Raw genomic sequence first — 21647 nt, 5'->3', positions numbered from 1 at the left:
GGAGCGCTGTTCCGTGTGGGGTTCTGGGAGCGCTGTTCCATGTGGGGTTCTGGGAGCGCTGGTCCGTGTGGGGTTCTGGGAGCGCTGTTCCGTGTGGGGTTCTGAGAGCGCTGTTTCATGTGGGGTTCTGGGAGCGCTGTTCTGGGAGCGCTGTTCCGTGTGGGGTTCTGGGAGCGCTGTTCTGGGAGCGCTGTTCCGTGTGGGGTTCTGGGAGCGCTGTTCCGTGTGGGGTTCTGGGAGTGCTGTTCTGTGTGGGGTTCTGTGAGCGCTGTTTCGTGTGGGGTTCTGGGAGCGCTGTTCCGTGTGGGGTTCTGGGAGCGCTGTTCCGTGTGGGGTTCTGTTCCGTGTGGGGTTCTGGGAGCGCTGTTCTGTGTGGGGTTCTGGGAGCGCTGTTCCGTGTGGGGTTCTGTTCCGTGTGGGGTTGTGGGAGCGCTGTTCCGTGTGGGGTTCTGGGAGCGCTGTTCCGTGTGGGGTTCTGGGAGCGCTGTTCCGTGTGGGGTTCTGGGAGCGCTGTTCCGTGTGGGGTTCTGGGAGCGCTGTTCCGTGTGGGGTTCTGGGAGCGCTGTTTCATGTGGGGTTCTGGGAGCGCTGTTCTGGGAGCGCTGTTCCGTGTGGGGTTCTGGGAGCGCTGTTCTGGGAGCGCTGTTCCGTGTGGGGTTCTGGGAGCGCTGTTCCGTGTGGGGTTCTGGGAGTGCTGTTCCGTGTGGGGTTCTGGGAGCGCTGTTCCGTGTGGGGTTCTGGGAGCGCTGTTCCGTGTGGGGTTCTGGGAGCGCTGTTCCGTGTGGGGTTCTGGGAGCGCTGTTCCGTGTGGGGTTCTGGGAGCGCTGTTCCGTGTGGGGTTCTGGGAGCGCTGTTCTGTGTGGGGTTCTGGGAGCGCTGTTCTGTGTGGGGTTCTGGGAGCGCTGTTCTGTGTGGGGTTCTGAGAGCGCTGTTCCGTGTGGGGTTCTGGGAGCGCTGTTCCGTGTGGGGTTCTGGGAGCGCTGTTCCGTGTGGGGTTCTGGGAGCGCTGTTCCGTGTGGGGTTCTCGGAGCGCTGTTCCGTGTGGGGTTCTGGGAGCGCTGTTCCGTGTGGGGTTCTGGGAGCGCTGTTCCGTGTGGGGTTCTGGGAGCGCTGTTCCGTGTGGGGTTCTGGGAGCGCTGTTCCGTGTGGGGTTCTGAGAGCGCTGTTCACACAGATTGGGGCCTGGACTCCACCCTCATCGGCACCCCAGATCCGACCCTGTTGGGTCCATGGACTACCTATCCCTAGTGAAGCCCCTTCCCCACCTTACCGCAGACAGTACTGGTGTGTCCTCTGTTTTGAGTGTGCCATGTTTCCCCCCTCCCCCCCATGGTGATCCATCTCATATATTCCTTCTTAGGATGACGCTTCTGAATTACCTGGCCGCCCGCGGCTCTTCCTCGCAGCTCGTCGCAGCGCTCACACTCTCCGTCGTGTGGAACACGTTTGAGTCCGCTCTTTCTCTGGAGGAGCCACTCAATTATCTGATCTTCAACCGCAACCTGACCAAAGGGCTTAGGAACACTGTGCAGAGGTCCCCAGCTGTCTCTCTGTGTGTGTCTGTGTGTGTGTGTCTGTGTGTGTCTGTGTGTGTCTGTGTGTGTGTGTCTGTGTGTGTGTGTCTGTCTGTCTGTGTGTGTGTCTGTCTGTGTGTGTGTGTGTGTGTCTGTCTGTGTGTGTGTGTGTCTGTGTGTGTGTGTGTGTGTGTGTCTGTCTGTGTGTCTGTGTGTGTGTGTGTCTGTGTGTGTGTGTCTGTGTGTGTGTGTGTGTCTGTGTGTGTGTGTCTGTGTGTGTGTGTCTGTGTGTGTGTGTCTGTGTGTGTGTCTGTGTGTGTGTGTGTCTGTGCCTGTGTGTGTGTCTGTGTGTGTCTGTTTGTGTGTGTGTCTAACTGTGTGTCTGTGTATGTGCCTGTGTTTGCGTACCTGACTGTCTGCGTTTGTGTTTGTCTGTGTGTGTGTGTGTCTGTGTGTGTCTGTGCCTGTCTGCGTTTGTGTGTCTGTGTGCCTGCCTTTCTTCCTGTGTGTGCCTGTGTGTGTGTCTGTGTGTGCGTGTCTGTGCCTGTGTGCTTCTTTGTGTGTTTGCCTGTCTGTGTGTGTGCCTGTGTGTGTGCGTACCTGTCTGTCTGCATTTGTGTGTCTGTGCCTGTCTGCGTTTGTGTGTGCCTGTGTATGTCTGTCTGCCTGTATGTGTGCCTGTGCCTGTCTGCCTGTATGTGTGCCTGTCTGCCTGTGTGTGTGTCTGTGTGCCTGTCTTCCTGTGTGTGTGCCTGTCTGCCTGTGTGTGTGCCTGTCTGCCTGTATGTGTGCCTCTCTGTCCTGTATGTGTGCCTGTCTGCCTGTGTGTGTGCCTGTCTGCCTGTATGTGTGCTTGTCTGCCTGTATGTGTGCCTGTCTGCCTGCGTGTGTGCCTGTCTGCCTGCGTGTCTGTCTGCCTGTGTGTGTGCCTGTCTGCCTGTGTGTGTGCCTGTCTGCCTGTGTGTGTGCCTGTCTGCCTGTGTGTGTGCCTGTCTGCCTGTGTGTGTGCCTGTCTGCCTGTGTGTGTGCCTGTCTGCCTGTGTGTGTGCCTGTCTGCCTGTGTGTGCCTGTCTGCCTGTGTGTGTTCCTGTCTGCCTGTGTGTGTGCCTGTCTGCTTGTGTGTGTGCCTGTCTGCCTGTGTGTGTGCCTGTCTGCCTGTGTGTGTGCCTGCCTGCCTGTGTGTGTGCCTGTCTGCCTGTGTGTGTGCCTGTCTGCCTGTGTGTGTGCCTGTCTGCCTGTGTGTGTGCCTGTCTGCCTGTGTGTGTGCCTGTCTGCCTGTGTGTGTGCCTGTCTGCCTGTGTGTGTGCCTGTCTGCCTGTGTGTGTGCCTGTGCCTGAGTGTGTCTCTGTGTATGTGTCCCTGAGTGTGTGTCTGTGTATGTATGTGTGCCTGAGTGTGTGTGTGTGTATGTATGTGTGCCTGAGTGTGTGTGTGTGTATGTATGTGTGCCTGAGTGTGTGTGTGTGTATGTATGTGTGCCTGAGTGTGTGTCTGTGTATGTGTGCCTGAGTGTGTGTCTGTGTATGTATGTGTGCCTGAGTGTGTCTGTGTATGTGTGCCTGAGTGTGTGTCTGTATGTGTGCCTGAGTGTGTGTGTGCCTGTCTGCCTGTGTGTGTGCCTGTCTGCCTGTGTGTGTGCCTGTCTGCCTGTGTGTGTGCCTGTCTGCCTGTGTGTGTGCCTGTCTGCCTGTGTGTGTGCCTGTCTGCCTGTATGTGTGCCTGTCTGCCTGTATGTGTGCCTGTCTGCCTGTGTGTGTGCCTGTCTGCCTGTGTGTGTTCCTGTCTGCCTGTGTGTGTGCCTGTGCCTGAGTGTGTCTCTGTGTATGTGTCCCTGAGTGTGTGTCTGTGTATGTATGTGTGCCTGAGTGTGTGTGTGTGTGTGTATGTATGTGTGCCTGAGTGTGTGTGTGTGTATGTATGTGTGCCTGAGTGTGTGTGTGTGTATGTATGTGTGCCTGAGTGTGTGTCTGTGTATGTGTGCCTGAGTGTGTGTCTGTGTATGTATGTGTGCCTGAGTGTGTCTGTGTATGTGTGCCTGAGTGTGTGTCTGTATGTGTGCCTGAGTGTGTGTGTGCCTGTCTGCCTGTGTGTGTGCCTGTCTGCCTGTGTGTGTGCCTGTCTGCCTGTGTGTGTGCCTGTCTGCCTGTGTGTGTGCCTGTCTGCCTGTATGTGTGCCTGTCTGCCTGTATGTGTGCCTGTCTGCCTGTGTGTGTGCCTGTCTGCCTGTGTGTGTTCCTGTCTGCCTGTGTGTGTGCCTGTCTGCCTGTGTGTGTTCCTGTCTGCCTGTGTGTGTGCCTGTCTGCCTGTGTGTGTGCCTGTCTGCCTGTATGTGTGCCTGTCTGCCTGTATGTGTGCCTGAGTGTATGTCTGTGTGCCTGTCTGCCTGTATGTGTGCCTGTCTGCCTGTATGTGTGCCTGACTGCCTGTATGTGTGCCTGACTGCCTGTATGTGTGCCTGACTGCCTGTATGTGTGCCTGTCTGCCTGTATGTGTGCCTGTCTGCCTTTATGTGTGCCTGTCTGCCTGTATGTGTGCCTGTCTGCCTGTATGTGTGCCTGTCTGCCTGTATGTGTGCCTGTGTGCCTGTGTGCCTGTATGTGTGCCTGTCTGCCTGTATGTGTGCCTGAGTGTGTATGTCTGTCTGTCCTGTGTGTGTGCCTGTATGTGTGCCTAAGTGTGTGTCTGTGTGTGTGCCTGTCTGCCTGTATGTGTGCCTGTCTGCCTGTGTGTGCCTGTCTGCCTGTGTGTGCCTGTCTGCCTGTATGTGTGCCTGTCTGCCTGTGTGTGCCTGTCTGCCTGTGTGTGTGCCTGTCTGTCCTGTATGTGTGCCTGTCTGTCCTTTATGTGTGCCTGAGTGTGTGTCTGTGTATGTATGTGTGCCTGAGTGTGTGTCTGTGTATGTATGTGTGCCTGAGTGTGTGTCTGTGTATGTGTGCCTGTCTGTCCTTTATGTGTGCCTGAGTGTGTGTCTGTGTATGTATGTGTGCCTGAGTGTGTGTCTGTGTATGTATGTGTGCCTGAGTGTGTGTCTGTGTATGTGTGCCTGAGTGTGTGTCTGTGTATGTATGTGTGCCTGAGTGTGTCTGTGTATGTGTGCCTGAGTGTGTGTCTGTGTATGTGTGCCTGAGTGTGTGTCTGTATGTGTGCCTGAGTGTGTGTGTGTGTGTGTGTGTATGTATGCCTGAGTGTGTGTCTGTGTATGTGTGCCTGAGTGTGTGTCTGTGTATGTGTGCCTGAGTGTGTGTCTGTATGTGTGCCTGAGTGTGTGTGTGTGTGTATGTATGCCTGAGTGTGTGTCTGTGTATGTGTGCCTGAGTGTGTGTCTGTGTATGTGTGCCTGAGTGTGTGTCTGTCTGCCTGTATGTGTGCCTGAGTGTGTGTCTGTCTGCCTGTATGTGTGCCTGAGTGTGTGTCTGTCTGCCTGTATGTGTGCCTGAGTGTGTGTCTGTGTATGTCCGTCATTCATGGTTCTGCCTGTCGTCTCTGATTACTCTCTTCTCGCTGACACTCTCGCGCGCAGTCTCTCTTCTCGCTGACACTCTCGCGCGTAGTCTCTCTTCTCGCTGACACTCTCGCGCGCAGTCTCTCTTCTCGCTGACACTCTCGCGCGCAGTCTCTCTTCTCGCTGACACTCTCGCGCGCAGTCTCTCTTCTCGCTGACACTCTCGCGCGCAGTCTGTCTTCTCGCTGACACTCTCGCGCGCAGTCTCTTCTCGCTGACACTCTCGCGCGCAGTCTCTCTTCTCGCTGACACTCTCGCGCGCAGTCTCTCTTCTCGCTGACACTCTCGCGCGCAGTCTCTTCTCGCTGACACTCTCGCGCGCAGTCTCTTCTCGCTGACACTCTCGCGCGCAGTCTCTTCTCGCTGACACTCTCGCGCGCAGTCTCTCTTCTCGCTGACACTCTCGCGCGCAGTCTCTCTTCTCTCTGACACTCTCGCGCGCAGTCTCTCTTCTCGCTGACACTCTCGCGTGCAGTCTCTCTTCTCGCTGACACTCTCGCGCGCAGTCTCTCTTCTCGCTGACACTCTCGCGCGCAGTCTCTTCTCGCTGACACTCTCGCGCGCAGTCTCTCTTCTCGCTGACACTCTCGCGCGCAGTCTCTCTTCTCGCTGACACTCTCGCGCGCAGTCTCTCTTCTCGCTGACACTCTCGCGCGCAGTCTCTCTTCTCGCTGACACTCTCTTCTCTTTTGCAGACACCGTGCTGTCATTGAGAAGGTGTTAGATGTGGATCATGTGCTGCAGGTAAAGGGGGAGGGAGTCTTTCCTCTCAGCCGCCCCGGGCTGAGTGCGGGTTAATGCCCCGGGCTGAGTTCGGGTTAATGCCCCGTGCTGAGTTCAGGTTAATGCCCCGTGCTGAGTTCGGGTTAATGCCCCGTGCTGAGTTCGGGTTAATGCCCCGGGCTGAGTTGGGGTTAATGCCCCGGGCTGAGTTCGGGTTAATGCCCCGGGCTGAGTTCGGGTTAATGCCCCGGGCTGAGTTCGGGTTAATGCCCCGGGCTGAGTTCGGGTTAATGCCCCGGGCTGAGTTGGGGTTAATGCCCCGTGCTGAGTTCAGGTTAATGCCCCGTGCTGAGTTCGGGTTAATGCCCCGGGCTGAGTTGGGGTTAATGCCCCGGGCTGAGTTCGGGTTAATGCCCCGGGCTAAGTTCGGGTTAATGCCCCGGGCTGAGTTCAGGTTAATGCCCCGGGCTGAGTTCGGGTTAATGCCCCGTGCTGAGTTCGGGTTAATGCCCCGGGCTGAGTTCGGGTTAATGCCCCGGGCTGAGTTGGGGTTAATGCCCCGGGCTGAGTTCGGGTTAATGCCCCGTGCTGAGTTCAGGTTAATGCCCCGTGCTGAGTTCGGGTTAATGCCCCGGGCTGAGTTGGGGTTAATGCCCCGGGCTGAGTTTGGGTTAATGCCCCGGGCTGAGTTCGGGTTAATGCCCCGGGCTGAGTTCAGGTTAATGCCCCGGGCTGAGTTCGGGTTAATGCCCCGGGCTGTGTTGGGGTTAATGCCCCGTGCTGAGTTCGGGTTAATGCCCCGTGCTGAGTTGGGGTTAATGCCCCGTGTTCGGGTTAATGCCCCGTGTTGAGTTCGGGTTAATGCCCCGTGCTGATTTCGGGTTAATGCCCCGTGTTCGGGTTAATGCCCCGTGCTGAGTTGGGGTTAATGCCCCGTGTTCGGGTTAATGCCCCGTGTTGAGTTCGGGTTAATGCCCCGTGTTCGGGTTAATGCCCCGTGTTGAGTTCGGGTTAATGCCCCGTGCTGAGTTCGGGTTAATGCCCCGTGCTGATTTCGGGTTAATGCCCCGTGCTGAGTTGGGGTTAATGCCCCGGGCTGAGTTGGGGTTAATGTCTTTGCTCTCTCTCTGTCTCTCTTGTCCTGGGCCCTCTTGTTCTCCTTGGGCTCGCACTGTCTCCCCCTCGCTCCCTCCCCCTCGCTCCCTCCCCCTCGCTCCCTCCCCTTCGCTCCCTCCCCCTCGCTCTCTCCCCCTCGCTCTCTCCCCCTCACTCTCTCCCCCTCTCACAGGCTCACTCTCTCCCCCTCACTCCCTCCCCCTCGCTCTCTCCCCCTCTCACAGGCTCACTCTCTCCCCCTCGCTCCCTCCCCCTTGCTCCCTCCCCCTCGCTCTCTCCCCCTCGCTCCCTCCCCCTCGCTCCCTCCCCCTCGCTCCCTCCCCCTCTCACAGGCTCACTCTCTCCCCCTCGCTCCCTCCCCCTCGCTTTCTCCCCCTCACTCTCTCCCCCTCACTCTCTCCCCCTCTCACAGGCTCACTCCCTCCCCCTCGCTCTCTCCCCCTCACTCTCTCCCCCTCGCTCTCTCCCCCTCTCACAGGCGCGCTCTATCCGTGAGTTTGACGCGCGTTACACCGCGGTGGTGTTTGGTTTCCGGTCATGTGAGGATTATTATCACCACGCCAGTCCCGACCACAAAGTCAGTCAGATCCGGACCCCCGTCCTCTGTCTCAATGCTGCCGATGACCCCTTCTCCCCCAACCATGGTGAGCACCGCAGCCCCTTAATCATTTGTCACCCATAGCACCAGCCGCACGGGCGCGGGGAGCAGGCTGCGTATTCACCGTGTCACACGGGCGCGGGGAGCAGGCTGCGTATTCACCGTGTCACACGGGCGCGGGGAGCAGGCTGCGTATTCACCGTGTCACACGGGCGCCGGGAGCAGGCTGCGTATTCACCGTGTCACACGGGCGCCGGGAGCAGGCTGCGTATTCACCGTGTCACACGGGCGCCGGGAGCGGGCTGCGTATTCACCGTGTCACACGGGCGCCGGGAGCAGGCTGCGTATTCACCGTGTCACACGGGCGCGGGGAGCAGGCTGCGTATTCACCGTGTCACACGGGCGCCGGGAGCAGGCTGCGTATTCACCGTGTCACACGGGCGCCGGGAGCAGGCTGCGTATTCACCGTGTCACACGGGCGCCGGGAGCAGGCTGCGTATTCACCGTGTCACACGGGCGCCGGGAGCAGGCTGCGTATTCACCGTGTCACACGGGCGCCGGGGAGCAGGCTGCGTATTCACCGTGTCACACGGGCGCCGGGAGCAGGCTGCGTATTCACCGTGTCACACGGGCCGGGAGCAGGCTGCGTATTCACCGTGTCACACGGGTGCCGGGAGCAGGCTGCGTATTCACCGTGTCACACGGGCGCGGGGAGCAGGCTGCGTATTCACCGTGTCACACGGGCGCGGGGAGCAGGCTGCGTATTCACCGTGTCACACGGGCGCCGGGAGCAGGCTGTGTATTCACCGTGTCACACGGGCGCGGGGAGCAGGCTGCGTATTCACCGTGTCACACGGGCGCCGGGAGCAGGCTGCGTATTCACCGTGTCACACGGGCGCCGGGGAGCAGGCTGCGTATTCACCGTGTCACACGGGCGCCGGGAGCAGGCTGCGTATTCACTGTGTCACACGGGCGCGGGGAGCAGGCTGCGTATTCACCGTGTCACACGGGCGCCGGGGAGCAGGCTGCGTATTCACCGTGTCACACGGGCGCCGGGGAGCAGGCTGCGTATTCACCGTGTCACACGGGCGCCGGGGAGCAGGCTGCGTATTCACCGTGTCACACGGGCGCCGGGAGCAGGCTGCGTATTCACCGTGTCACACGGGCGCCGGGAGCAGGCTGCGTATTCACCGTGTCACACGGGCGCCGGGGAGCAGGCTGCGTATTCACCGTGTCACACGGGCCGGGAGCAGGCTGCGTATTCACCGTGTCACACGGGCGCCGGGGAGCAGGCTGCGTATCACCGTGTCACACGGCCGGGCAGGCTGCGTATTCACCGTGTCACACGGGCGCCGGGAGCAGGCTGCGTATTCACCGTGTCACACGGGCGCCGGGAGCAGGCTGCGTATTCACCGTGTCACACGGGCGCCGGGAGCAGGCTGCGTATTCACCGTGTCACACGGGCGCGGGGAGCAGGCTGCGTATTCACCGTGTCACACGGGCGCCGGGAGCAGGCTGCGTATTCACCGTGTCACACGGGCGCCGGGGAGCAGGCTGCGTATTCACCGTGTCACACGGGCGCCGGGGAGCAGGCTGCGTATTCACCGTGTCACACGGGCGCGGGGAGCAGGCTGCGTATTCACCGTGTCACACGGGCGCCGGGAGCAGGCTGCGTATTCACCGTGTCACACGGGCGCGGGGAGCAGGCTGCGTATTCACCGTGTCACACGGGCGCCGGGAGCAGGCTGCGTATTCACCGTGTCACACGGGCGCTGGGAGCAGGCTGCGTACTCACCGTGTCACACGGGCGCGGGGAGCAGGCTGCGTATTCACCGTGTCACACGGGCCGGGAGCAGGCTGCGTATTCACCGTGTCACACGGGCGCTGGGAGCAGGCTGCGTATTCACCGTGTCACACGGGCGCCGGGAGCAGGCTGCGTATTCACCGTGTCACACGGGCGCGGGAGCAGGCTGCGTATTCACCGTGTCACACGGGCGCCGGGAGCAGGCTGCGTATTCACCGTGTCACACGGGCGCGGGGAGCAGGCTGCGTATTCACCGTGTCACACGGGCGCCGGGAGCAGGCTGCGTATTCACCGTGTCACACGGGCGCCGGGAGCAGGCTGCGTATTCACCGTGTCACACGGGCACCGGGAGCAGGCTGCGTATTCACCGTGTCACACGGGCACCGGGAGCAGGATGCGTATTCACCGTGTCACACGGGCGCGGGAGCAGGCTGCGTATTCACCGTGTCACACGGGCGCCGGGGAGCAGGCTGCGTATTCACCGTGTCACACGGGCGCCGGGGAGCAGGCTGCGTACTCACCGTGTCACACGGGCGCGGGGAGCAGGCTGCGTATTCACCGTGTCACACGGGCCGGGAGCAGGCTGCGTATTCACCGTGTCACACGGGCGCCGGGGAGCAGGCTGCGTACTCACCGTGTCACACGGGCGCGGGGAGCAGGCTGCGTATTCACCGTGTCACACGGGCCGGGAGCAGGCTGCGTATTCACCGTGTCACACGGGCACCGGGAGCAGGCTGCGTATTCACCGTGTCACACGGGCGCGGGGAGCAGGCTGTGTACTCACCGTGTCACACGGGCGCGGGGAGCAGGCTGCGTATTCACCGTGTCACACGGGCGCGGGGAGCAGGCTGCGTATTCACCGTGTCACACGGGCCGGGAGCAGGCTGCGTATTCACCGTGTCACACGGGCCGGGAGCAGGCTGCGTATTCACCGTGTCACACGGGCGCCGGGAGCAGGCTGCGTATTCACCGTGTCACACGGGCGCCGGGAGCAGGCTGCGTATTCACCGTGTCACACAGGCGCGGGGAGCAGGCTGCGTATTCACCGTGTCACACGGGCCGGGAGCAGGCTGCATATTCACCGTGTCACACGGGCGCCGGGAGCAGGCTGCGTATTCACCGTGTCACACGGGCGCCGGGAGCAGGCTGCGTATTCACCGTGTCACACGGGCGCCGGGAGCAGGCTGCGTATTCACCGTGTCACACGGGCGCCGGGGAGCAGGCTGCGTATTCACCGTGTCACACGGGCGCCGGGAGCAGGCTGCGTATTCACCGTGTCACACGGGCGCGGGGAGCAGGCTGCGTATTCACCGTGTCACACGGGCGCCGGGAGCAGGCTGCGTATTCACCGTGTCACACGGCGCGGGAGCAGGCTGCGTATTCACCGTGTCACACGGGCGCCGGGGAGCAGGCTGCGTATTCACCGTGTCACACGGGCGCCGGGAGCAGGCTGCGTATTCACCGTGTCACACGGGCGCCGGAGCAGGCTGCGTATTCACCGTGTCACACGGGCGCCGGGAGCAGGCTGCGTATTCACCGTGTCACACGGGCGCCGGGAGCAGGCTGCGTATTCACCGTGTCACACGGGCGCGGGGAGCAGGCTGCGTATTCACCGTGTCACACGGGCGCCTGGAGCAGGCTGCGTATTCACCGTGTCACACGGGCGCCGGGAGCAGGCTGCGTATTCACCGTGTCACACGGGTGCGGGGAGCAGGCTGCGTATTCACCGTGTCACACGGGCGCCGGGGAGCAGGCTGCGTATTCACCGTGTCACACGGGCGCGGGAGCAGGCTGCGTATTCACCGTGTCACACGGGCGCGGGAGCAGGCTGCGTATTCACCGTGTCACACGGGCGCCGGAGCAGGCTGCGTATTCACCGTGTCACACGGGCGCCGGGAGCAGGCTGCGTATTCACCGTGTCACACGGGCGCCGGGAGCAGGCTGCGTATTCACCGTGTCACACGGGCGCCGGGAGCAGGCTGCGTATTCACCGTGTCACACGGGCGCCGGAGCAGGCTGCGTATTCACCGTGTCACACGGGCGCGGGGAGCAGGCTGCGTATTCACCGTGTCACACGGGCGCCGGGAGCAGGCTGCGTATTCACCGTGTCACACGGGCGCCGGGAGCAGGCTGCGTATTCACCGTGTCACACGGGCGCGGGAGCAGGCTGCGTATTCACCGTGTCACACGGGCGCCGGGAGCAGGCTGCGTATTCACCGTGTCACACGGGCCGGGAGCAGGCTGCGTATTCACCGTGTCACACGGGCCGGGAGCAGGCTGCGTATTCACCGTGTCACACGGGCGCGGGGAGCAGGCTGCGTATTCACCGTGTCACACGGGCGCCGGGAGCAGGCTGCGTATTCACCGTGTCACACGGGCGCGGGGAGCAGGCTGCGTATTCACCGTGTCACACGGGCGCCGGGAGCAGGCTGCGTATTCACCGTGTCACACGGGCGCGGGAGCAGGCTGCGTATTCACCGTGTCACACGGGCGCGGGAGCAGGCTGCGTATTCACCGTGTCACACGGGCGCCGGGAGCAGGCTGCGTATTCACCGTGTCACACGGGCGCCGGGAGCAGGCTGTGTATTCACCGTGTCACACGGGCGCCGGGGAGCAGGCTGTGTATTCACCGTGTCACACGGGCGCGGGAGCAGGCTGCGTATTCACCGTGTCACACGGGCGCCGGGGAGCAGGCTGCGTATTCACCGTGTCACACGGGCGCCGGGAGCAGGCTGCGTATTCACCGTGTCACACGGGCGCCGGGAGCAGGCTGCGTATTCACCGTGTCACACGGGCGCCGGGAGCAGGCTGCGTATTCACCGTGTCACACGGGCGCGGGGAGCAGGCTGCGTATTCACCGTGTCACACGGGCGCCGGGAGCAGGCTGCGTATTCACCGTGTCACACGGGCCGGGAGCAGGCTGCGTATTCACCGTGTCACACGGGCGCAGGGAGCAGGCTGCGTATTCACCGTGTCACACGGCGCCGGGGAGCAGGCTGCGTATTCACCGTGTCACACGGGCGCCGGGAGCAGGCTGCGTATTCACCGTGTCACACGGCGCCGGGAGCAGGCTGCGTATTCACCGTGTCACACGGGCGCCGGGAGCAGGCTGCGTATTCACCGTGTCACACGGGCGCCGGGAGCAGGCTGCGTATTCACCGTGTCACACGGGCGCCGGGAGCAGGCTGCGTATTCACCGTGTCACACGGGCGCGGGGAGCAGGCTGCGTATTCACCGTGTCACACGGGCCGGGAGCAGGCTGCGTATTCACCGTGTCACACGGGCCGGGAGCAGGCTGCGTTATATATTCACCGTGTCACACGGGCGCCGGGAGCAGGCTGCGTATTCACCGTGTCACACGGGCCGGGAGCAGGCTGCGTATTCACCGTGTCACACGGGCGCCGGGAGCAGGCTGCGTATTCACCGTGTCACACGGGCGCGGGGAGCAGGCTGCGTATTCACCGTGTCACACGGGCCGGGAGCAGGCTGCGTATTCACCGTGTCACACGGGCCGGGAGCAGGCTGCGTATTCACCGTGTCACACGGGCCGGGAGCAGGCTGCGTATTCACCGTGTCACACTGGGCGCGGGAGCAGGCTGCGTATTCACCGTGTCACACGGGCGCCGGGAGCAGGCTGCGTATTCACTGTGTCACACGGGCGCCGGGAGCAGGCTGCGTATTCACCGTGTCACACGGGCGCCGGGAGCAGGCTGCGTATTCACCGTGTCACACGGGCGCGGGGAGCAGGCTGCGTATTCACCGTGTCACACGGGCGCCGGGAGCAGGCTGCGTATTCACCGTGTCACACGGGCGCCGGGAGCAGGCTGCGTATTCACCGTGTCACACGGGCGCCGGGAGCAGGCTGCGTATTCACCGTGTCACACGGGCGCCGGGAGCAGGCTGCGTATTCACCGTGTCACACGGGCGCCGGGGAGCAGGCTGCGTATTCACCGTGTCACACGGGCGCCGGGGAGCAGGCTGCGTATTCACCGTGTCACACGGGCGCCGGGAGCAGGCTGCGTATTCACCGTGTCACACGGGCACCGGGGAGCAGGCTGCGTATTCACCGTGTCACACGGGCGCCGGGGAGCAGGCTGCGTATTCACCGTGTCACACGGGCGCCGGGAGCAGGCTGCGTATTCATCGTGTCACACGGGCCCGGGAGCAGGCTGCGTATTCACCGTGTCACACGGGCGCTGGGAGCAGGCTGCGTATTCACCGTGTCACACGGGCGCTGGGAGCAGGCTGCGTATTCACCGTGTCACACGGGCGCCGGGAGCACGCTGCATATTCACCGTGTCACACGGGCGCCGGGAGCAGGCTGCGTATTCACCGTGTCACACGGGCGCCGGGAGCAGGCTGCGTATTCACCGTGTCACACGGGCGCCGGGAGCAGGCTGCGTATTCACCGTGTCACACGGGCGCCGGGAGCAGGCTGCGTATTCACCGTGTCACACGGGCGCCGGGAGCAGGCTGCGTATTCACCGTGTCACACGGGCGCCGGGGAGCAGGCTGCGTATTCACCGTGTCACACGGGCGCCGGGAGCAGGCTGCGTATTCACCGTGTCACACGGGCGCCGGGGAGCAGGCTGCGTATTCACCGTGTCACACGGGCGCCGGGGAGCAGGCTGCGTATTCACCGTGTCACACGGGCCCCGGGAGCAGGCTGCGTATTCATCGTGTCACACGGGCCCCGGGAGCAGGCTGCGTATTCACCGTGTCACACGGGCGCTGGGAGCAGGCTGCGTATTCACCGTGTCACACGGGCGCCGGGAGCAGGCTGCGTATTCACCGTGTCACACGGGCGCCGGGAGCAGGCTGCGTATTCACCGTGTCACACGGGCGCCGGGAGCAGGCTGCGTATTCACCGTGTCACACGGGCGCCGGGAGCAGGCTGCGTATTCACCGTGTCACACGGGCGCTGGGAGCAGGCTGCGTATTCACCGTGTCACACGGGCGCCGGGAGCACGCTGCATATTCACCGTGTCACACGGGCGCCGGGAGCAGGCTGCGTATTCACCGTGTCACACGGGCGCCGGGAGCAGGCTGCGTATTCACCGTGTCACACGGGCGCCGGGAGCAGGCTGCGTATTCACCGTGTCACACGGGCGCGGGGAGCAGGCTGCGTATTCACCGTGTCACACGGGCGCCGGGAGCAGGCTGCGTATTCACCGTGTCACACGGGCGCCGGGGAGCAGGCTGCGTATTCACCGTGTCACACGGGCGCCGGGGAGCAGGCTGCGTATTCACCGTGTCACACGGGCGCCGGGAGCAGGCTGCGTATTCACCGTGTCACACGGGCGCCGGGGAGCAGGCTGCGTATTCACCGTGTCACACGAACGCCGGGAGCAGGCTGCGTATTCACCGTGTCACACGGGCGCCGGGAGCAGGCTGCGTATTCACCGTGTCACACGGGCCGGGGAGCAGGCTGCGTATTCACCGTGTCACACGGGCGCGGGGAGCAGGCTGCGTATTCACCGTGTCACACGGGCACCGGGAGCAGGCTGCGTATTCACCGTGTCACACGGGCGCCGGGAGCAGGCTGCGTATTCACCGTGTCACACGGGCGCCGGGAGCAGGCTGCGTATTCACCGTGTCACACGGGCCGGGGAGCAGGCTGCGTATTCACCGTGTCACACGGGCGCCGGGAGCAGGCTGCGTATTCACCGTGACACACGGGCGCCGGGAGCAGGCTGCGTATTCACCGTGTCACACGGGCGCCGGGAGCAGGCTGCGTATTCACCGTGTCACACGGGCGCCGGGAGCAGGCTGCGTATTCACCGTGTCACACGGGCGCCGGGGAGCAGGCTGCGTATTCACCGTGTCACACGGGCGCCGGGAGCAGGCTGCGTATTCACCGTGTCACACGGGCGCGGGGAGCAGGCTGCGTATTCACCGTGTCACACGGGCGCCTGGAGCAGGCTGCGTATTCACCGTGTCACACGGGCGCCGGGAGCAGGCTGCTTATTCACCGTGTCACACGGGCGCCGGGAGCAGGCTGCGTATTCACCGTGTCACACGGGCCGGGAGCAGGCTGCGTATTCACCGTGTCACACTGGCGCGGGGAGCAGGCTGCGTATTCACCGTGTCACACGGGCGCCGGGAGCAGGCTGCGTATTCACCGTGTCACACGGGCGCCGGGAGCAGGCTGCGTATTCACCGTGTCACACGGGCGCCGGGAGCAGGCTGCGTATTCACCGTGTCACACGGGCGCGGGGAGCAGGCTGCGTATTCACCGTGTCACACGGGCGCCGGGAGCAGGCTGCGTATTCACCGTGTCACACGGGCGCCGGGAGCAGGCTGCGTATTCACCGTGTCACACGGGCGCCGGGAGCAGGCTGCGTATTCACCGTGTCACACGGGCGCGGGGACCCCTACAAGCTTACGCCTGCCGCATGAGACGGCTTTCCTGCACAGCCTGGGTTACAGGAGGGCAGAGCCAGTAACCTGCTCACAGACAGCAGTGTCCACCTTTTGGGGGCCCGTGAGAGGCGGGTTATTCTCTATAGTAGGAAGCTAGGAAACCTGCCACTGTACGTAGAGTAATACAGAGTAATACCACACAGTGTGTCTCCCCCCCCCCCCCGGTATGGTAACCCCCCCTCATCCTGGCCCCGTGGTCTTCTTGTTGCAGCCATCCCTGTGGCTCAGGTCTCCTGTAACCCCTGCGTGGCACTGCTCCTCACCTCCCACGGGGGCCACATCGGCTTCCTGGAAGGCCTCTTCCCGCGTCAACAGAACTACATGGACCGCGTGTTCCGCCAGTTTGTGGGGTCCGCGTTCCAGCACCGCGAGGAGCTGAGCATCCTGGGACAGGACCGCGCTGCCTCGTGAGAGCCGCCACGGGCGCCAGCGCCACACCAGCAACGCGGCTGCACCCTGCCAGGGGCCATCTTTAATTAGCCCCCAAACAATAAATTATCTATAGGTTCATGTTTTCAGTCTGAAATTAATACTGGAACTGCCCTTCTCTATACCCCACGGGGTATCTCCCAGCGTTCAGGAACTGCCCCGCTTCCTCTAATACTCCCAGCGTTCAGGAACTGCCCCGCTTCCTCTAATGCTCCCAGCATTCAGGAACTGCCCCGCTTCCTCTAATACTCCCAGCGTACAGGAACTGCCCCGCTCCCTCATACTCCCAACGTACAGGAACTGCCCCGCTCCCTCTAATACTCCCAGCGTTCAGGAACTGCCCCCCGCTCCCTCTAATACTCTCAGCGTACAGGAACTGCCCCGCTCCCTCTAATACTCCCAACGTACAGGAACTGCCCCGCTCCCTCTAATACTCCCAACGTACAGGAACTGCCCCGCTCTCTAATACTCCAAGTGTACAGGAACTGCCCCGCTTCCTCTTATACTCACAGCGTACAGGAACTGCCCCGCTCCCTCTAATACTCCCAGCGTTCAGGAACTGCCCCGCTTCCTCTAATACTCCCAGCGTACAGGAACTGCCCCGCTCCCTCTAATACTCCCAACGTACAGGAACTGCCCCGCTCCCTCTAATACTCCCAGCGTTCAGGAACTGCCCCGCTTCCTCTAATACTCCCAGCGTACAGGAACTGCCCCGCTCCCTCTAATACTCCCAACGTACAGGAACTGCCCCGCTCCCTCTAATACTCCCAGCGTTCAGGAACTGCCCCGCTCCCTCTAATACTCCCAGCGTTCAGGAACTTCCCCGCTTCCTCTAATACTCCCAGCGTTCAGGAACTGCCCCGCTCCCTCTAATACTCCCAACGTACAGGAACTGCCCCGATCCCTCTAATACTCCCAGCGTACAGGAACTGCCCCGCTTCCTCTAATACTCCCAGTGTACAGGAACTACCCCACTTCCTCTAATACTCCCAGTGTACAGGAACTGCCCCGCTTCCTCTAATACTCACAGCGTACAGGAACTGCCCCGCTCCCTCTAATACTCCCAGCGTTCAGGAACTGCCCCGCTTCCTCTAATACTCCCAGCGTACAGGAACTGCCCCGCTCCCTCTAATACTCCCAACGTACAGGAACTGCCCCGCTCCCTCTAATACTCCCAGCGTTCAGGAACTGCCCCGCTTCCTCTAATACTCCCAGCGTACAGGAACTGCCCCGCTCCCTCTAATACTCCCAACGTACAGGAACTGCCCCGCTCCCTCTAATACTCCCAGCGTTCAGGAACTGCCCCGCTCCCTCTAATACTCCCAGCGTTCAGGAACTTCCCCGCTTCCTCTAATACTCCCAGCGTTCAGGAACTGCCCCGCTCCCTCTAATACTCCCAACTTACAGGAACTGCCACGATCCCTCTAATACTCCCAGCGTTCAGGAACTTCCCCGCTCCCTCTAATACTCCCAGCGTTCAGGAACTGCCCCGCTCCCTCTAATACTCCCAGCGTACAGGAACTGCCCCACTTCCTCTAATACTCCCAGCGTTCAGGAACTGCCCCACTTCCTCTAATACTCACAGCGTACAGGAACTGCCCCACTTCCTCTAATACTCCCAGCGTACAGGAACTGCCCTGCTCCCTCTAATACTCCCAGCGTTCAGGAACTGCCCCACTTCCTCTAATACTCACAGCGTACAGGAACTGCCCCACTTCCTCTAATACTCCCAGCGTACAGGAACTGCCCTGCTCCCTCTAATACTCCCAGCATACAGGAACTGCCCCGCTTCCTCTAATACTCCCAGCGTTCAGGAACTGCCCCACTTCCTCTAATACTCCCAGCGTACAGGAACTGCCCCGCTCCCTCTAATACTCCCAGCGTACAGGAACTGCCCCGCTTCCTCTAATACTCCCAGAATACAGGAACTGCCCCGATCCCTCTAATACTCCCAGCATACAGGAACTGCCCCCTCCCTCTAATACTGCCAGCGTTCAGGAACTGCCTCGCTTCCTCTAATACTCTCAAGAACTGCCCTGCTTCCTCTAATACTCCCAGCATTCAGGAACTACCCCACTTCCTCTAATACTCCCAGCATACAGGAACTGCCCCGCTTCCTCTAATACTCCCAGCGTACAGGAGCTGCCCCGCTCCCTCTAATACTCCATGTTCAGGAACTGCCCCGCTTCCTCTAATACTCCGTGTTCAGGAACTGCCTCCCTCTCTTTAATACTCCCAGTGTACAGGAACTGCCCCGCTCCCTCTAATACTCCCAACGCACAGGAACTACCCCGCTCCCTCAAATACACCCAGCGTACATGAACTGCCCCGCTCCCTCTAATACTCCCAGCGTACAGGAACTGCCCCACTTCCTCTAATACTCACAGAAACTGCCCGCTCCCTCTAATACTCCCAGCGTACAGGAACTGCCCCGATCCCTCTAATACTCCCAACATACAGGAACTGCCCCGCTCCCTTTAATACTCCCAGCGTACATGAACTGCCCCATTCCCTCTAATACTCCCAGCGTTCAGGAACTGCCCCACTTCCTCTAATACTCCCAGCGTACAGGAACTGCCCTGCTTCCTCTAATACTCCCAGCGTTCAGGAACTGCCCTGCTTCCTCTAATATTCCGTGTTCAGGAACTGCCCCGCTCCCTCTAATACTCCAAGCGTAGAGGAACTGCCCCGCTTCCTCTAATACTCCCAGCGTACAGGAACTACCCCACTTCCTCTAATACTCCCAGCGTTCAAGAACTGCCCCGCTCCCTCTAATACTCCCAGCGTACAGGAACTGCCCCGCTTCTTCTAATACTCCCAGCGTACAGGAACTACCCCACTTCCTCTAATACTCCCAGCGTTCAGGAACTGCCCAGCTTCCTCTAATACTCCCAGCGTACAGGAACTGCCCCGCTTCCTCTAATACTCCCAGCGTACAGGAACAGCCCCGCTCCCTCTAATACTCCCAGCATACAGGAACTGGCTCGCTCTCTCTAATACTCCCAGTGTACAGGAACTGCCCCGATCCCTCTAATACTCACAGGAACTGCCCCGCTCCGTCTAATACTCCCAGCGTACATGAACTTCCCCGCTCCCTCTAATACTCCCAGCGTACAGGAACTGCCCCGCTCCCTCAAATACTCCCAGCGTACAGGAACTGCCCCGCTCCCTCTAATACTCCCAACGTACAGGAACTGCCCCGCCCCCTCTAATACTCCCAGCGTACAGGAACTGCCCCACTTCCTCTAATACGCCCAGCGTAAAGGAACTGCCCCATTTCTTCTAATACTCCCAGCGTACAGGAACTGCCCCACTCCCTCTAATACTCCCAGCATACAGGAACTTCTCCGATCCCTCTAATACTCCCAACGTACAGGAACTGCCCCGCTCCCTCTAATACTCCCAGCGTACAGGAACTGCCCCGATCCCTCTAATACTCCCAGCGTACAGGAACTGCCCCGCTCCCTCTAATACTTCCAGTGTTCAGGAACTGCCCCGCTCACTCTAATACTCCCAGCCTACAGGAACTTCCCCGCTCCCTCTAATACTCCCAGCGTACAGGAACTGCCCCGCTCCCTCTAATACTCCCAGCGTACAGGAACTGCCCAGCTTCCTCTAATACTCCCAGCGTACAGGAACTGCCCCGCTTCCTCTAATACTCCCAGCGTTCAGGAACTGCCCTGCTTCCGCTAATACTCCCAGCGTACAGGAACTGCCCCGCTCCCTCTAATACTTCCAGTGTTCAGGAACTGCCCCGCTCACTCTAATACTCCCAGTGTACATGAACTGCCCCGCTCCCTCTAATACTCCCAGCTTACAGGAACTGCCCTGCTCCCTCTAATACTCCCAGCGTACAGGAGCTACCCCACTTCCTCTAATACTCCCAGCGTACAGGAACTGCCCCGCTCCCTCTAATACTCCCAGCGTACAGGAACTGCCCCACTTCCTCTAATACGCCCAGCGTACAGGAACTGCCCCACTTCCTCTAATACTCCCAGCGTACAGGAACTGCCCCGCTTCCTCTAATACTCCCAGCGTTCAGGAACTGCCCTGCTTCCGCTAATACTCCCAGCGTACAGGAACTGCCCCACTTCCTCTAATACTCCCAGCGTACAGGAACTGCCCCGATCCCTCTAATACTCCCAGCGTACATGAACTGCCCCGCTCCCTCTAATACTCCCAACGTACAGGAACTACCCCACTTCCTCTAATACTCCCAGCGTTCAGGAACTGCCCCGCTCACTCTAATACTCCCAGCATACAGGAACTGCCCCGCTTCCTCTAATACTCCCAACGTACAGGGACTGCCCCGCTCCCTCTAATACTCCCAGCGTACAGGAACTGCCCCGATCCCTCTAATACTCCCAGCGTACAGGAACTGCCCCGCTCCCTCTAATACTTCCAGTGTTCAGGAACTGCCCCGCTCACTCTAATACTCCCAGCCTACAGGAACTGCCCCGCTCCCTCTAATACTCCCAGCGTACAGGAACTGCCCCGCTCCCTCTAATACTCCCAGCGTACAGGAACTGCCCAGCTTCCTCTAATACTCCCAGCGTACAGGAACTGCCCCGCTTCCTCTAATACTCCCAGCGTTCAGGAACTGCCCTGCTTCCGCTAATACTCCCAGCGTACAGGAACTGCCCCGCTCCCTCTAATACTTCCAGTGTTCAGGAACTGCCCCGCTCACTCTAATACTCCCAGTGTACATGAACTGCCCCGCTCCCTCTAATACTCCCAGCTTACAGGAACTGCCCTGCTCCCTCTAATACTCCCAGCGTACAGGAGCTACCCCACTTCCTCTAATACTCCCAGCGTACAGGAACTGCCCCGCTCCCTCTAATACTCCCAGCGTACAGGAACTGCCCCACTTCCTCTAATACGCCCAGCGTACAGGAACTGCCCCACTTCCTCTAATACTCCCAGCGTACAGGAACTGCCCCGCTTCCTCTAATACTCCCAGCGTTCAGGAACTGCCCTGCTTCCGCTAATACTCCCAGCGTACAGGAACTGCCCCGGTCCCTCTAATACTTCCAGTGTTCAGGAACTGCCCCGCTCCCTCTAATACTCCCAGCGTACAGGAACTGCCCCACTTCCTCTAATACTCCCAGCGTACAGGAACTGCCCTGCTTCCTCTAATACTCCCAGCGTTCAGGAACTGCCCCGCTTCCTCTAATACTCCCAGCGTACATGAACTGCCCCGCTCCCTCTAATACTCCCAGCGTACAGGAGCTACCCCACTTCCTCTAATACTCCCAGCGTACAGGAACTGCCCCGCTCCCTCTAATACTCCCAGCGTACAGGAACTGCCCCACTTCCTCTAATACGCCCAGCGTACAGGAACTGCCCCGCTTCCTCTAATACGCCCAGCATACAGGAACTGCCCCACTTCCTCTAATACTCCCAGCGTACAGGAACTACCCAACTTCCTCTAATACTCCCAGCGTACAGGAACTGCCCCGCTTCCTCTAATACTCCCAGCGTACAGGAACTGCCCTGCTCCCTCTAATACTTCCAGTGTTCAGGAACTGCCCCGCTCAC

General features: G+C 61.0%; 1 protein-coding gene across 2 annotated transcripts; it reads left to right on the top strand.

Annotated features, from left to right (window-relative positions):
• Positions 1-1099: 1099 nt before the first annotated feature.
• LOC142475173 (phospholipase ABHD3-like) lies at positions 1100-16188 on the top strand. 2 transcript variants are annotated; one of them, XM_075581146.1, is made up of 4 exons: positions 1100-1534; positions 5712-5760; positions 7334-7499; positions 15892-16188. In XM_075581146.1, the coding sequence occupies exons 1-4, from the start codon at positions 1230-1232 to the stop codon at positions 16089-16091; spliced, it is 720 nt and encodes a 239-aa protein (XP_075437261.1). In that variant the 5' UTR covers positions 1100-1229; the 3' UTR covers positions 16092-16188. The 2 variants fall into 2 exon arrangements, with proteins under 2 accessions (XP_075437261.1, XP_075437260.1); XM_075581145.1 differs by having other exon boundaries at positions 1101-1552.
• Positions 16189-21647: the final 5459 nt, after the last annotated feature.

Source organism: Ascaphus truei, unplaced genomic scaffold (assembly GCF_040206685.1).
Source record: "Ascaphus truei isolate aAscTru1 unplaced genomic scaffold, aAscTru1.hap1 HAP1_SCAFFOLD_1080, whole genome shotgun sequence".
Classification (NCBI taxonomy): Eukaryota; Metazoa; Chordata; class Amphibia; order Anura; family Ascaphidae; genus Ascaphus; species Ascaphus truei.
This window is presented reverse-complemented; position numbering and strand designations above follow the sequence as displayed.

Excerpts from the sequence above, each read along its gene's own strand:
- LOC142475173 (XM_075581145.1), top strand. The coding sequence starts at position 1,230 with ATGGACTACCTATCCCTAGTGAAGCCCCTTCCCCACCTTACCGCAGAC. Across the intron at positions 5,761-7,333 it reads ATGTGGATCATGTGCTGCAG|GCGCGCTCTATCCGTGAGTT; the intron begins GTAAAGGGGGAG and ends CCCCTCTCACAG. Across the intron at positions 7,500-15,891 it reads CCCCTTCTCCCCCAACCATG|CCATCCCTGTGGCTCAGGTC; the intron begins GTGAGCACCGCA and ends TTCTTGTTGCAG.